The 16472-nt window shown below is 44.3% G+C and overlaps 2 protein-coding genes and 1 pseudogene across 2 annotated transcripts; 2 read left to right on the top strand and 1 right to left on the bottom strand.

The window, feature by feature from the left end:
* Window positions 1-9580: 9580 nt before the first annotated feature.
* LOC142484901 (histone H2A type 2-B) lies at window positions 9581-10206 on the bottom strand. Its single transcript, XM_075584142.1, has one exon. It carries the CDS (start codon window positions 10171-10173, stop codon window positions 9781-9783), a length of 393 nt encoding a protein of 130 aa, XP_075440257.1. The 5' UTR covers window positions 10174-10206; the 3' UTR covers window positions 9581-9780.
* Window positions 10207-10464: 258 nt separating this feature from the next.
* LOC142484900 (histone H2B 1.1-like) lies at window positions 10465-11027 on the top strand. Its single transcript, XM_075584141.1, has one exon. The coding sequence runs from the start codon at window positions 10500-10502 to the stop codon at window positions 10896-10898; it is 399 nt and encodes a 132-aa protein (XP_075440256.1). The 5' UTR covers window positions 10465-10499; the 3' UTR covers window positions 10899-11027.
* Window positions 11028-15222: 4195 nt separating this feature from the next.
* LOC142484893 (histone H3-like) lies at window positions 15223-15625 on the top strand (annotated as a pseudogene).
* Window positions 15626-16472: the final 847 nt, after the last annotated feature.

Genomic DNA, 16472 nt, shown 5'->3' with positions numbered 1-16472 from the left:
TGCCAACTGCCTTATCTGACTATTACTCTCTTATGAGTTGAGCACCCAGGACTATTATTTTTGCTCCTCTACAGCATATTGAGTAGAGCAGTTTTGGATATTTTTTGCATTTCATATCACACTCTTCCTATTGCTTTAGGGATTTACACATTGGATCATGGAGGAATTTGCTGATACTGCAGGACTCTTCTCCTCTATCTCTGACACGCTTACCTATAGCGAGGCTGAAATAGCATCCATCAGATATACTGAAAAATTTGATGAGGTACTTGGACCTGAAAAACCATCAGAAATTTATAATGATCTGGTGAAGTTAAAGAAGAGGGAAGTTGACTATTACCTGCATGGGGTGACACTCTCTCACTACCATCGAGAGGGGTTGCTACCCAGAGGGTTCAGGATTAAGAACCAACCAACCATAGGTAGGAACGATCCCGAATTCTGCAGAAAATGGATTGGGATACTCAATAAGTGCTCATTTGACCTTACCATACTGGTAATCGAACAGTCCAGTAAGGAACTGGGGAAAATTAAAAAAGAGATCGATACTATCTATTCCAAACATGGTGATACCCTCAGTGCTGATACCAACACTAACTGGACTGACAAACTGCAGACCACCATAGATGCGTACCGTGAGGGGCTGGTCAAATACAAGCGGGACAAGCTGAAACAGGTTAAGATGGACTACAAAGATCGACGTGTTTATAAGTGGCTTCTGGGGATTGGAGATAGCACACAGAGCTCCTCCAGGGGCAGACGCCACTATACACATACCAGGAAGGCAGCAGTATCTGGTGCAGCATACAATACAAGTGATACAGACTTTTCTGATTCACAAGAAGGCACGTCTGCGGATCCTTTTTTAGGAATAGGTACGACAGGACAAAAAAAAAAAAACAAAAAAAAAAAAAAAACCCCCTTACCCGACTCCGATACAGGCGGCAGACCAGGAGAGGTGGGTGGAAACCACCGATACCCACTACGGGACTCCAGAAAGGAGAGAGGAGAGAGGGGGGAGAGAGGAAGATGGAGAAGACGGTAGTCTACAACATCTCTGGTCATGCATTGACTACAACAGAAATTGATGTCCTCCAGAAAGGGTTATCGTATGTACCTACACACAAACAGGATCCGTTCCTATGGGAGGTTGATCTTTTCAAGCTCAATAGACAATTGCGTCTAAAAGATTTTTATAGCAAACCTACAGGGGATACATCAACAAGCACCCTCAGGGACCCAATTACTGGGGGCCGTTTCAAGACTAGGAGTTCATTCGATCCTGTAGTCGTGAACCATAACATCACCACATTTATGAGTCTTGTGGAGAGAGATACTAGACAACGTATCAGCCAATACAGAACTAGTTTCCGTAACATGACCAGGGAAGAACATGAAGCACTGAAGTCACTACGGGCAAATACAAATATCATCATACGCGCAGCAGACAAGGGTGGCGGAATTGTAGTCATGGCATACTCTGACTACAAAAAGGAAATCTCCAACCAGCTTGGAGACGATACTAACTACAAGCGTCTGAAATCAGACCCAACAATGCCGTTCAAGAAGGAGATTGACTCTATCATACAGCTAGGACTCAATAATTCGTGGATTGCGGAGGAAACAGCCAAGTTCCTGATGCAAACATACCCCATTACACCGGTCATTTATATACTCCCTAAAATACACAAATCTCTGACCAAGCCTCCGGGGAGACCAATCATCTCGGCACGAGGGTCCTTGTGTCATCCATTATCACAGTTCTTGGATTTCTACCTTCAACCCATGGTGATGCGGATGGCCTCATTTGTCAAAGATACAACTGACTTCATCCACAAATTGGAAGGCATTTCGCCGGTTACTGCAGATACTATACTGGTAACCATGGACGTGGGCAGTCTATATACTAACATCCCACACCAGGAGGGCATTGAAGCGATCCGTGACCACTTCAGTAAGTTTGCAGAGCACAAGGGGCCGCCTCCAGAATACTTGTTATTGCTGCTGGAGGTGATACTCCATAAGAACTACTTCAGGTTTGAGAAAACCTTTTATCTGCAACTAACAGGCACCGCTATGGGGTCAAACATGGCACCGGCGTATGCCAACCTGTTCATGGATACCTACGAGAACACCCATTTGCTTACCGATGCCCCATTTGCGGACCGTATATCTAACTACTATCGCTACATTGATGATGTGTTCCTGGTCTGGCGAGGACTGGAAACAGAGCTTCTATCATTTACTGAGTATCTAAACAAAATTCCATGCACAATTAGGTTCACAGCTAGCTACAGTACCATTGAAGTTCCTTTTCTTGATACCATTGTTTATAAGGACAATGGAAAACTCTGCACACGTCTATTCCAGAAGCCCACAGATAGGAACACATTATTACATGCAACCAGCCATCATCCTCCACCATTAAAAGCAGGTCTCCCTTTCTCACAACTACTACGTGTCCGGAGAATTGTGAGTGACCCCAAACTAGTGGAGTGTGCACTTCTGGAGATGGCCTCTCGCTTTCTAGAGAGGGGATATGATCCCAAAGAAGTCAATAAGGCACTCATCAAAGCCAGGATCCCAGAGAGGGAGGAGCTGCTGTCACCAACAATGAGGACCACTGATTCTGATCGCTGTAAAGTGGTCAGCACTTACAGCACTGCATCTGGACATATCAAAAGGTCTATACAACAACATTGGCATATATTGGCTAATGATCGCAGGATTGGGAAAGACTTTAATGCTCCACCCCTTTTTTGTTATAAAAGAGGCAGAAATCTGGGAGATCTGCTTACACATTCTGATCCCGTTGACAAATACATGCCAGCAAAGACCTGGCTGGCGAGAAAACCGGGGTCATACAGATGCCATGGCAGTACCAACTGCCAGTTTATGCAAACAGGAAGTACTTTTGCTCACCCTCAGACTGGCAAATCTACAAAAATTAAACAATATTTAAACTGTGAGTCTAAATATGTAGTGTACTTCATCAAGTGCCCATGTGGGCTCTACTACGTTGGAAAGACGATGAGAATGTTAAAGGAACGTATCAGTATTCATCGATGTGCAATCAGGAAGGCACTTCTGGGTGCTGAAGATGACGATGATTTGAAACACCAACCGGTGGCACGACACTTCAGGAAACACAGACACAGTTTAGCAACTCTAAGATGCATGCCCATTATACAGGCTCGTGCCCCTACCAGGGGTGGCGACAGGAATAAACTACTATTACAGCTGGAAGCTAAAGCTATCTTTGATTTAAGTACAATGACCCCAAAAGGGCTTAACGAGGATTTTAAGCTAAGTTGTTTTCTTTAGGTCAGATCCTGATGATACCTATGGACATGTGCGTGTGTGGACAATCACATTAATTTCACTGATGTGTTTCATGGTATAATATCCTCTGTTGCTCTCCTTTGGTTAGAAGTCTATACATATTTATTCATCATTTGTTTACATGCAAGTTCTACTTATTGTGGTATTCCCATATGCACTTATGGTTCATATGACATAGTCTGGCTCTGCCCTCTAGTTATGTCAGTACATTCCATCATGATCCCCACCACTCCCCCACACTCCCCCACACCTATATGTCCCTGGTTTTATTATGTTTCACTTATGTATGGCACTACCTGCTTTACTTCTTTAAAAACCCTCTCCCTGCTGCCCCTGACATATCAATTAGAGCTCAGACCCATTGGTAACCATGACAATGGATGCAATACACAGCTGGGTGATTAGCAGTATGGAGGTATCTTATGTAAGCTTAATCAACACATGACATCAGAGCTGCAGGTTTCTTGTGTTATTTTAATTGAGTGATGGTGATTGGTTAATTGACTTTCAGTGTTTGATATATATGTCCCTGGTTTTATAATGTTTCACTTATGTATGGCACAACCTGCCTTAATTCTTTAGATATCCTCTCCCTATTGCCCCTGCCATATCAATCAGAGCTCACACCCATTGATAACCATGACAATGGATGATACACAGCTGAGTGATTAGCAGTATGGAGGTATCTTATGTAAGCTTAATCAACATATGACATCAGAGCTGCAGGTTTCTTGTGTTAATTTAATTGGGTGATGGTGATTGGTTAATTGACTTTCAGTGTTTGATGTATAAATATGTGGTGAACTGTGTCATTCTCCCTTTGTATCCCCCTGAGGAAGGTCCCATTCTGTAGGACCGAAACGTTGGGTTTCTGGATGTATTTTTGCTTTCACTAATACACTTTGATCTTCAACATTGAGTGCTGTCTCTTGTTTACCAATCCTTGGAACGGTAACGTATAACTACATTCTCTATATGGGACGTGCACCTGTGGCTTAACAGCACCTATTGGAGTGCCAACTGCCTTATCTGACTATATATATATATATATATATATATATATATATATATATATATATATATATATATATATATATACAGTGTTCGACAATTAATGATAACCACACACCCGTGGCAAGTGGATTTAGGCCGCTGGCGAGCCGTGCTGCGGCTCTATGAATTCCCCTGCTCGCGCAAAATGTTTTTTTTAAAATAAATAATCCCCTCCCTGATTGGGTTAACGCGGGGAAGAGGGCCAGCAGGCAGCTATGGGTTAGCCCCTTCCCCCGATCTCCTCCCCTCCTGATCTCCTCCCACTCCTGCCCCTGATCTCCTCCCCCCCCTGCCCCCGATCCCTGTATGCTGCCCTGGGGTGTACGCCACCTGGGATGCGGGAGATGGGCGCGGGGGGGGGGGGGTTGTGTTGCGCGGTCGTGGCTGTGCACGTGGGTGGGGTGGTGGTGGTTCCCGTTCCCATGCTTGCCCGCTCGATGCGGGCGGACTGTGAGGGGGAAGCTGATGGGGTGAGGAGGCTGGAGAGCCGAGTCTTGGCGCTTCCCCCCTTACTCCACTGTGTGTGTGTGGAGGGGGCTTCCCCCTCCCTTCTCCCCTTCCCCTCTCCCCCTCCCCCCCACGAACGCTACCAACAGCCGCAGGAAGAGTCAGGAGCAAGATGGCCGACACTGCTCCGTGAGGGAGGGTGAGGTGCCTGTGTTCCTGCCGACAGATCCTCCGGAGCTGACACCGGCTCAGGGGAACCCCGAGAAGAGACACCAGCCAAAGAGATCTGCTCTGGAGATAGAGGGAAACGGGGTGAGTGATGTCATCAGCCCACCAATATTTAAAGCACCTCTCAGGGGGGGAGAGAATGTGTGTATCTGGAGGGGGGGGGTGGAAGAGAGAGAGACCACAAGTAGTCAGTCACCTACCCACCCAGTCAGTCATTCACCTACACACCCACCCAGTCAGTCATTCACCTACCCACCCAGTCAGTCAGTCACCTACCCACCCACCCAGTCAGTCAGTCACCTGACTGTCACCCACCCAGTCAGCCCGTCACCTACCCACCCAGTCAGTCAGTCACCTACCCAGTCAGTCAGTCACCTACCCACCCAGTCAGTCAGTCACCTACCCACTCACCCACCCAGTCAGTCACCTACCCACCCAGTCAGTCAGTCACCTACCCACTCACCCACCCAGTCAGTCACCAACCCACCCACCCAGTCAGTCAGTCACCTACCCAGTCAGTCAGTCACCTACCCACCCACCCAGTCAGTCACCTACCCACCCAGTCAGTCACCTACCCACCCAGTTAGTCACCCACCCAATCAGTCACCTACCCAACCAGTTAGTCACCTACCCACCCAGTCAGTCAGTCACCCACCCAGTCAGTCAGTCACCCACCCAGTCAGTCAGTCTCCCACCCAGTCAGTCAGTCACCCACCCAGTCAGTCAGTCACCCACCCAGTCAGTCAGTCAGTCACCCACTCAGTCAGTCAGTCAGTCACCCAGTAAGTCACTCAGTCAGTCACCCACCCAGTCAGTCAGTCACCCACCCAGTCAGTCAGTCACCAACCCAGTCAGTCACCCACCCAGTCGCCCACCCAGTCAGTCACCCACCCAGTCAGTCACCCACCCAGTCAGTCACCCACACTCTCTCTCTCTGTGTTTGTATCACCCACCCTCTGTGTGTGTGTGTGTGTGTCACCCACCCTCTCCCCCCTCTGAGTCTCCCTCTCTCTCTCTCTCTCTCTCTCTCTCTCTCTCTCTCTCTCTCTCTCTCTCTCTCTCTCTCTCTCTCTCTCTCTCTCTCTCTCTCTCTCTCTCTCTCTCTCTCTCTCTCTCTCTCTCTCTCTCTCTCTCTCTCTCTCACACACACACACACACACACACACACACACACACACACACACACACACACTCTCTCTCTCTCCCACACACTCTCTCTCCCACACACTCTCTCTCCCACACACTCTCTCTCCCACACTCTCTCTCTCTCTCTCTGTCACCCACATACTCTCTCTCTCTCTGTCACCCACACTCTCTCACACTCTGGATCTGGATATCTTATTTACCCTATATATCTTAACTGCCCTGTACTACACCAAAATAACCTATACTGCTTTCTTCCAGATCTGACTCAAGCTTCACACGGAAGATATCGGAATCTGCCCTAACCCAGAAGACAGGTAGGGAACACATCCCCTCCAATGTATAACATTGCGGGAATGAGGGTACCTGGACATTGAGGGACTGCGGATCAGGTAAGATCCCAGGCGGGATTGCTGCTTTAGATATTGTGAAGCGGAGACGTCCAGACACTGGTTAAGAGGTTCAGGAAACTAGTCATTCACATCTGGCTTTTATTTGTAGAACGAACACACACACACACACACACACACACACACACACACACACACACACACACACACACACACACACACACACACACACACACACACACACACACACACACACACACACACACACACACACACACACACACACACACACACACCTAATTGTAGTATAATGTAATACAATAAATAATCTTATGTCAAAAATTAATGTTGTTTTACTAGGATTAACAATTGAATGAAGGTGTGACAAAGTCACAGAATCATCCACAGATAGTACATTTGTGGTGCACACCACATTAACATTATATTTATATTTTATTCAGTGATGATTTAACGTGAAAAACCATAAGTGATATATGGTGTTCCCTGACCAGTCACAATGGGAACAGATCAATATACTTTACAACTGTAGCAAATAAACAGCCCTAATTTAGTGAAGTTGTAACCACATTGCTGAGAATCACATACACATATATATGATTGCGTAATTCTTGAAGTTTATTTGGTCCAATCTGGTGACCATATATATATATATATATCTCCAACTAAGGTAGGTAACAGACTGTGATGTAACAATTGTTATAAATAACTGAATAAAGGGAAATCCCTGTTGCTAAGCTCACATATGAACGCTGTTACAAGTAACAGCCCAGCTCTAGCATCGCTGGCAAGTTGTACTGGGAAAACCTATTGCTAATGATATATTTATCCTATGTGAAACATGTTGCACTCAAATTGCAATCCAAATATTCAAGGTTGTAACAACAAAACAATTGATTACAAGACTAACAGTCTTAACCCTTAACCCTCCGTGATGATCCGCGCAGCTGTATGAAGGCAGGCAGCAAGTTGCAGTATACCGCAGTTGGTAAATGAATGTAGGGCAATCCCTGTTACTAACCTCACATATGAATGCTGTTAATAATAACAGCCCAGCTCTAACATCGCTGGCAAGTATTACTAGGGAAAACCTATTTGAATTGCATATTTTGGATGATATATAAACCAGTCTGATGGGCTGAACCATCACCCACTTGCCCCCTGACGAAGCTCCGCCCGGAGAGAAACGCGTAGGGCGTGGGCGTGGTGACGTCACGACACGTGGTGTGACTGACTCAGTCACTGCTGTGACTCATACCGCGCGTCGTTGCTTATGAAGTTCTGAGGGCTAAGATTGGCAGCATTTGTAGCTAAGTATCCGGCGCAACAATTTGGAATGGTTACATTGTAACATATGTCATATGTATCACTAGAATAGGTTTTCCCTAGTAATACTTGCCAGCGATGTTAGAGCTGGGCTGTTACACCTTCATTCAATTGTTAATACTAATAGCACTAAGTACATAGGCAGCACCCATTTATGTCTTAAACTAACTAGAAAAAGAGGAAAACTCTAATTATTATTGATCAAGTGAGCGGTGTGGTTCTCCTACTGTGTTGTGTTGTTCTTACTAGGAATGTATTAAATGTATATATTTTATTTTAAAGCGGGGTTGGTGGCGGGACTAGGTGGCGAGTAGATTTTTTTGGTTCGTCGAGTAGATTTTTGGGTGATTTGTCAAGCACTGTATATACACACACATTTTAAACTCTTCACATATGTGTAAGTACAAGAATATCTTTACGTATCATTAAGATGGTTATCTGATACTATAATGTTATTCCATAAATCTGTGGGACTTTGGACATGTTTCTGCAGTTTACCAGTCCCTTGGGATTAAACACATTCACACCAGGGACTTGTTCTGCATGTTACATTTTGATTTATAGCACTGAGTATACTATTAGCACAAAAAAGTATGATTATTGTTCTTGCTCAAGAGATTTAATTTGAGATTCTCAGGGCTTTGGTCCAAAGTTTGGGAAGTCAGATTGTTCCATTATACAAAATACCAATTTCTACACATTCTTTTAAATCCCATTGAAACCTTCCTGCTGCCTCCATTTTACCTTATTAATACTGACAACCATTTGAATGTTTCTTGTGGAAAATAAGCAACTCAAGAAAAAAAAACAGTAATTTTAACACCAAAATTTCAACCATGTGCTGTTTATTTTGAAGAACAGATGTAATTATTATTTGTGCAGTTATTTGGTTATTGAATCTTTCATTATAATCTTTATACTGTTTTCGAACAAGTCCCAATTAATTATTGTATGCCTTTTGCATGTTTGTGGGCAATCATTAAACATCGTTAGCTGAATACATGTTTTATTGTTTTCGCATACATTTAATCTCATCTCACCCCTTTGCTTTAATGAGTTAACAAAATGTGGGTGTGTTCACTATAACACAGCTTCATCCCTTGCTGACTCGTGTCCGATTTAAAAACAGTTTTTAGCATTATAATCCAAGTAATGCCGATATCGATTTCTAATCCAACAGCGCCACCGTGTGGTGTATTGTTCCAATTACTTGCTTTTTGTTTAAATTGAATGCTTTGGCGCCTTTTTGTTTGTTCACAAATATAAAGATAATAATTTTATACTTTGCATTATCCGTGCTACACAACTTTGCTTTAATTTATAGAGGTTGACCTGCAAATAGACTTTTTTTTTTTATATAATGATGGTTCTAAAGCAAGAGACATGCTTCACAATCTGGTCACTGACTTTGTGGCGGTTTATGCTTTCCTGGAAATAATAAAGTCGGTAAGAAAGTTAGGTCCCCATGAAAAGTTAGTGTCGTTATGGTATGGAACAGATGTTTCTTTCCACGAGTTACAGATCTATAGAAGTGTAACTGAACCCAAACCTGTATAATTAGTGAAAGTAAATATCGGTTTGCAAGTGACTGCTTTGTGTTTATCTTCTGCAGATATAGCGAAATCATACCGGAGTTTCACAATTACAGCACTAACAAGAGGCGATACATATACTTTATTTTTATACACATTCTTTAATGTTTAATTTAATATCAGTAACAATTAAAACAGACTTACTCATATTTAGGTAGTAATATATCTCGCTGCAGTAAATATGAAATGATTTGTCTCTTTCTCGATATTGTGGGTGGCTCTGAAAAGAGCCTTTGTGTTGGGTATGTGGGGATCTCTGCTCCTGGTCTCGGGTATTCAGCTCACTTGCTCTTGGCCGGTTTGTGGCTCTCGGTTTTCTTGGGCAGCAGCACGGCCTGGATGTTGGGCAGAACACCCCCCTGAGCGATGGTGACCCCTCCGAGCAGCCGGTTCAGCTCCTCATCGTTACGCACAGCGAGCTGCAGGTGCCGGGGGATGATGCGGGACTTCTTATTATCCCGGGCGGCGTTACCGGCCAACTCCAGGATCTCCGCAGTCAGGTACTCGAGCACTGCGGCCAGATAGACCGGGGCTCCGGCTCCCACACGTTGAGCATAATTACCCTTCCGAAGAAGTCTGTGCACACGGCCGACTGGAAACTGCAGCCCAGCCCGAGAAGAGCGAGTCTTGGCTTTAGCGCGCGCTTTCCCGCTCTGTTTGCCTCTTCCAGACATTTCTATTAATCAGACCACAGCTGTAACAGCAAAAGAAATAACAAACCCCGCCCCCTGTGCCCTTATTTATACCTTTATGGTGCATCATAACTCCTCTGTCATTGGTCAGTCTTCAAATCAGCCAATCAGTTCCAGAATCCTGTAACTACCAATCATCTTAGTTGCAATGTATCTGATGAGGTCATAAACAGTCACATGATAAAGTCAGCCAATGCAAGAACAGAAGACTGCAGCTGCTCATTTGCATAGGAAGCCTATAAATAGAGCTGCTGGGGGAGGAGTTAGACATTGTCTGTTTGTAGCTGAAGGAGGAAGCATCGCTCAATATGCCTGAACCAGCCAAGTCAGCGCCAGCTGCGAAGTCAGCGCCAGCTGCCAAGAAGGGCTCTAAGAAAGCCGTGACCAAGACCCAGAAGAAGGATGGGAAGAAGCGTAGGAAGACCAGGAAGGAGAGTTACGCTATCTACGTGTACAAGGTGCTGAAGCAGGTTCACCCTGACACCGGCATCTCCTCCAAGGCCATGGGCATCATGAACTCCTTTGTCAACGATATCTTCGAGCGCATCGCAGGAGAAGCCTCCCGTCTGGCTCATTACAACAAACGCTCCACCATCACTTCCCGGGAGATCCAGACCGCCGTGCGCCTGCTGCTGCCGGGAGAGCTGGCCAAGCACGCAGTGTCCGAGGGCACCAAGGCTGTCACCAAGTACACTAGCGCCAAGTAACCCTGATCTCATCACTGACCCACAAACACAAAGGCTCTTCTAAGAGCCACCCACCTTATCCGTGTAAAAGCTATAATGCTCATATTTACTCTGCATTCGGGATAAAAGGGTAAGCACCAAATGCAACGAAGTGTTCTGTTATATTTAGTTTTATTTAGACAGTTGTATTTATTGGTTTGTTTTAGTTTTAAAGCTTTTGATCTGACCGGAGAACAGCAGAAAAGCGCCAAGAATCCCATTCAATGTATCTGTAGTTCGCACAAATACCACAGGGTGGCGCTGCTGTTATACAAGAAATTCGTGCTCATCAAAGCAGGATTTGGTATTCATACAATGCGATTATTATTTTCACTGACACAGTTTTTGAGTCCCAGTAAAATGCAGATTGTATGTAAATGCATATTAGTAAAATTGTACATGAAATGATGCCCCCAACACCCGCATGATGCATTTGATGTAGGGCAGTTTGTGATGAGTTCACATACAGCCAATGCAATTATATTTTCCACATGAGTTTGATACGAGCATAGTTAATGTGTGTATATAAAGTTGTAAACAGAAGACGAAGAACCCCACTGCGAGAGCACTCACATCATGATCACTGCGTGTCACACGCAGCCTTTTATTTCACTCGGGCTTTATGCGCCTTATTTTACCCTGAGTACTCTCTCAAATAACTTGTTTTTATGTTCACACCATTACCTGAGCAATTTCTCACTCCTAGTTTTTAGGTCCTATTTACTGTCCTAGGTCCTGTGATCATGATGATGTGAGTGCTCTCGCAGTGGGGTTCTTCGTCTCTTCTGTTTACTCCATTATCACCCCAGATTGTAGCACCGATCTTACCCATACACTTAGCAGTTGTGAGGGTTCCTTTCCTGCCCCCCCTTCCTTTCCTTGGTGTATTATATATAAAGTTGGCCTTTTTATAGTCTGCGGTAAAACATTTTTAGTAGGTTCACTTTAAAAGCTTTACATTTTATTTTTACTGAGCAGCAAGTGATATTTATTTTCCTGTTGGATTAAAAATGCTGAACATTCGTTTACAAAGTCATAAAATCTGTATCAAATAATGAAAGTTGATCTGGTTTTAAAGATGTCAAGTGCTTCCACTTTTCGATCTGTTAAGAGGAATTGTACTTTTAGTATAAACAAGAAATAATTCATATAATAATTTGATGTACCATTTTATAGACTAATATCATGTAACATCAACATTTGTTAGAAAAAAAATCCAATTAGATTTTTTTCTTTAGCAGTTGAATTGATTTTCTGATCATTTGTCAGAACTGTACAGTAAATGACAAATATGTATCACGTTGTTCTGTTACTTCCATTAATACAACCACACATTTCATGTGTAAAATCCATCAATTTGCCTAAAGGTTTTGATGAGCATCTCATTCAGGAGTCAGTAACAGTGTTTTTTTTTGTTTATGTAAAAGTGCCTTAATTGAAGAAACATTATTATTTTGGTGATGCAAAGAGAAGCACACAGCAATATTTAAATCTCTGCATAATTACCGTATGCAAAGCATGGGAAAACTTATATTTTTTTATTTAATAATTTCTGTAGTTTTAGATAATGGTGACTTTATTATTCAATTCAGTTCAATTTTTAATCTGTTTTAAAGCATCCTTTAATTTCAACAGCAGGTTATAGCCCACCCCCTATGAAGTGTGAATCTTTCCAACACTTTCCTGTTTGTGATAATTTGTTGCCAATATTCTTTGCAGTTTGAGCTGCATCTGCAACAATAGATAGTTACCATATTAATATAAGGATACATTGTAGCTGCTGTAACACTGACTGAAGGATTGTTTGAAACGGAAAGGTGGCAAATATGTTAGGCTCACAATGAGGATTTGTACAGATTTATAACAGGAGTATTAATCGATTGCCAGTTTAGGCAAGCTTGTGGAATTATATATTGTCACATGCGTTACATATAACCAGAAAAATAAGGGGGTGGGAGAGTAGTATTTTCTGCATTTAGGGGTGTGTGTATACATAATACCATACATGTATATCGTATGCTCGGACAATAAAAAGATAAGCTAAAAAAATGCTCAGTCTTAAAATAATAAATATAATAAAGCAAGAATCATAGGGGCACAATCCAACTGCCTCAGGAAAATTAAACCTGTAGAATGAACCACTTAAAATGTATATTATGAGCAACTATGAACAGTTTGAGGTATCTGTGATGATATGGGCACTGAGGCTCTTATAAAAAATGAAGCCCACCCATTGCCCTATATCTATATATCTATATCTATATCTATATAGCATGTCTGCAGAAATGGCTATTGCTGGGACTAGAGCGGAGGGTGTGTACTCAAGCCTGGGGTACAGTGACTGAAGGCAGGGCCATTGTTCAGGTGAGACTGAGTCATCAATCTCCACAAGTGGTATCCAGCTGAAACTGGACCCTGAGTTTATAAGAACCAACTGACTCAGACCCTGAGACAGTGGTTAGTTGGTTTGAATTTCCTGAAGCCTTGATTGGCCCATGTAGCATCCATGCTGTGATTGGTCCCAAATGCTGCAACCACTTTGTGATTTTTCATCACCCTTTCTGCATGATTTACTATGGAGATAGGAACATAGAATAGGGACGGTTACGAGAGACCAGCTGGATCAAGCACCAGACAGGACACAGATCAAATGGGTGTTTATTTTGGACGCAGCCAACAGAGCTATACTTACACGAAACAGGGAGAACTGGGAATTCTAGCAGTCCTAGATGCCCAGAGCCATTGAAATGGTTTGCCCAGTGCAGCCTCCACTCTTGGTTGGGATAGGGAAGTCCAGGTAGCGCTGGCTGCAAGGATGCAAGCAGGTAACCACAGGGCCGCCAACAGAAATCATGGGGCCCAGGACAAATGAAAGCAGCAGGCCCCCCATCTCCCCCCCGTGCAACTTTTACTTTACATTTTTCTTGTAGATAAAAAACATTACAATGCAATCTGTTTATTTTAATATTTTCAACAAAAGACAAATACCCAAAGCTGCATCCTATGTGCAAAATACTTTGGGGGGGGGGGGGTTCAGTATGGGACCGGGGTGTTCCCTACCTGTCTTCTAGGTTAGGGGGGATTCCGATATCTCCTGTGTGAAACTTGAGTCAGATCTGGAAGAAAGAAGTATAGGTTATTTCGGTGTAGTTATAGGGCAGTTAAGATGACAGAGAGAGTGTGGGTGAAAGAGAGGGACAGAGAGAGAGTGGTTGTGGGTGACGGGGTGGGTGACTGACTTGTGGGTAAGACACACAGACACAGACTCAGACACACACACGGGGGAAATTGGAACGGGCGGGGGGATCGGAGCAGGGGAGGAATTAGGATGGGGGAATCGGAACGGGGGGTATCGGAGCAGGGGGGAATTGGAACGGGGAGGGGAAATCGGAATGGGGGGTATCGAAGCAGGGGGGAATCTTTATGAGGGGGATAGGAGCAGAGGGGAATCGGAGCAGGGGGGCAAGGGGGAAGCAAGAGAGGCATGGAGCAGTACTCACCACTTGCTCCATGCAGGAAAGGGCGGGCCTCGCTTTTCAAGCTCATATAGAGCTCGCTGCGGGCCAAAAAAATCCTGGCAGCGTGCCAACATGCGCCAGCCAATCAGGAGAGGGAGGAGTTTTTTTTTCCTTCTCTTTGCAGAGATGCGCGCGCTGCCTGGCACATTGCGAGCGCACTAAATCTTGTCACCCGTGGTGACCGGGCAACGGATTTATCGAGGGGCACGGCCGGGCGGCTGGGCCACCTGACTCACGGGGCCTGGGACGCCAGTACCCTCTGTCCCCCGCTGTTGGCAGCCCTGGGTAACCATGATGTACGCCTCTCCGGTGTGGAGCTGTTGCCACGAATGGCACAGATCATCTCTTCAAAAAGCACAGAACAAGGCGGTGTGAATTGCGTCCAACGCGCCACTTCCTACAAGAATAGCAGACCTTCACAGGGAGCTGGATATCGAGATGCTGGACGAACATCTAAAGAAGCTCCACAAGAAATTTTACAAAGAACTGGACGGGAATGCAAATCGTTGATCAAGAAGCTTACTGCGATTTCTGCAAACACATTCGACCGCTACCCACGACCCATCACAGCGTTGACCCTGTGAAACCAAGTAAACTGTGATAAGTAGCACAGATCAAGAAACTTTCTAAATGTTTGACAATATACTCAACAAGAGAACTTGGAGTAATGAGGCTCATGCCTCGTTATCCAATGTCACCACTGACAGAATCTGTCAGCCAGAACAGAACCTCCACTTTTCCGCATTATAGTTCTGCAGTAACTTCTTTGGAATCAGTCACAAGAGATTATGGCTCGGACCAAGCAGACCGCCCGGAAATCCACCGGAGGGAAGGCTCCCCGTAAAAAGCTAGCGACTAAAGCTGCCAGAAAGAGTGCACTGGCGGAGTGAAGAAGCCTCACCGGTACCGGCTCGGTACTGTGGCTCTCCTGGAGATACCGCCGCTACCAGAAATCCACCGAGCTGCTCATCCGCAAGCTGCTCTTCCAGTGCCTGGTCCGAGGTCGCCCAGGACTTCAAGACTGATCTGCACTTCCAGAGCTCAGTGGCCATGGCTCTGCAGGAGGCCAGCGAAGCTTATCTGGTGGGGCTCTTTGAGGACACCAAATTGTGCGCTATCCATGCCAAGAGGGCCACCATAATGCATAAAGATATCCAGCTGGTTTGCAGGATCAGAAGGGAGAGCACATAGTTCTGCAGTTTCCAGACATGCTTTAAACACAGCAAATGAAGGCTCTTTTAAGAGCCACCACATTATCACTGAAACTAGCTATTTGATCAATGTTGGCAAATCCATATAGATCTCTATAGAGCATACTATGTACCTGCATAAGTACTTGGCGTGTGACAATATTCTGTATATTAACGCACCTTCTTTATTGGTGCATGTACAGTACATTCATGGTGTGGCACGGTATAGTCGCTATATGTTACACATGTTATGCTATATATAGACAGCTACAAATAAACCTATCGGTTCTCTGTCATACATTGTATATAAAAGCTATTGTGTAGCAATTTTCCCGCTATTTGACACTCATTTACTTCCGGAGATCAAACTGAAGTTTTATGGGGGAAAAGGTTCTTTTGATTAAATGGTGAGTATTTATTCTCAGGGAAAAACTGCACATTTTTATTTCTCTATAAACTGTGCATATCTTATGTAGCCATGAACAAAATGATATGACCTAATGTTTGGCATGAAATGTTTGTCTGAGGATGGAAATGTATACAGTATGTACAACAGATCAGGGAATGAGATGTATTTGGAACACTGCCAGGTACATTTGTATGATTTCATGTACACTATATTCTGTAACTGTAAAAAAAAAATTCCCAGTTACAAATTGTGCACAACTCTCTTGTAGTGGCTCTTAAAAGAGCCTTTGTGTTTGTTATAGGAAGTTGAAGTTCTCGGTCTCACTTAGGAGCTGCCCTCTTGGGCCTTGTTGCTTTTGATGTGGTTGCCTTGGCCTTAGCTGGACTCTTGGCAGCTTCCGGCTTCTTAGCCGGGCTCTTCACAGGCTTTTTACCCGGGC

Source organism: Ascaphus truei, unplaced genomic scaffold, assembly GCF_040206685.1.
Source record: "Ascaphus truei isolate aAscTru1 unplaced genomic scaffold, aAscTru1.hap1 HAP1_SCAFFOLD_457, whole genome shotgun sequence".
Taxonomy (NCBI): Eukaryota; Metazoa; Chordata; class Amphibia; order Anura; family Ascaphidae; genus Ascaphus; species Ascaphus truei.
This window is presented reverse-complemented; position numbering and strand designations above follow the sequence as displayed.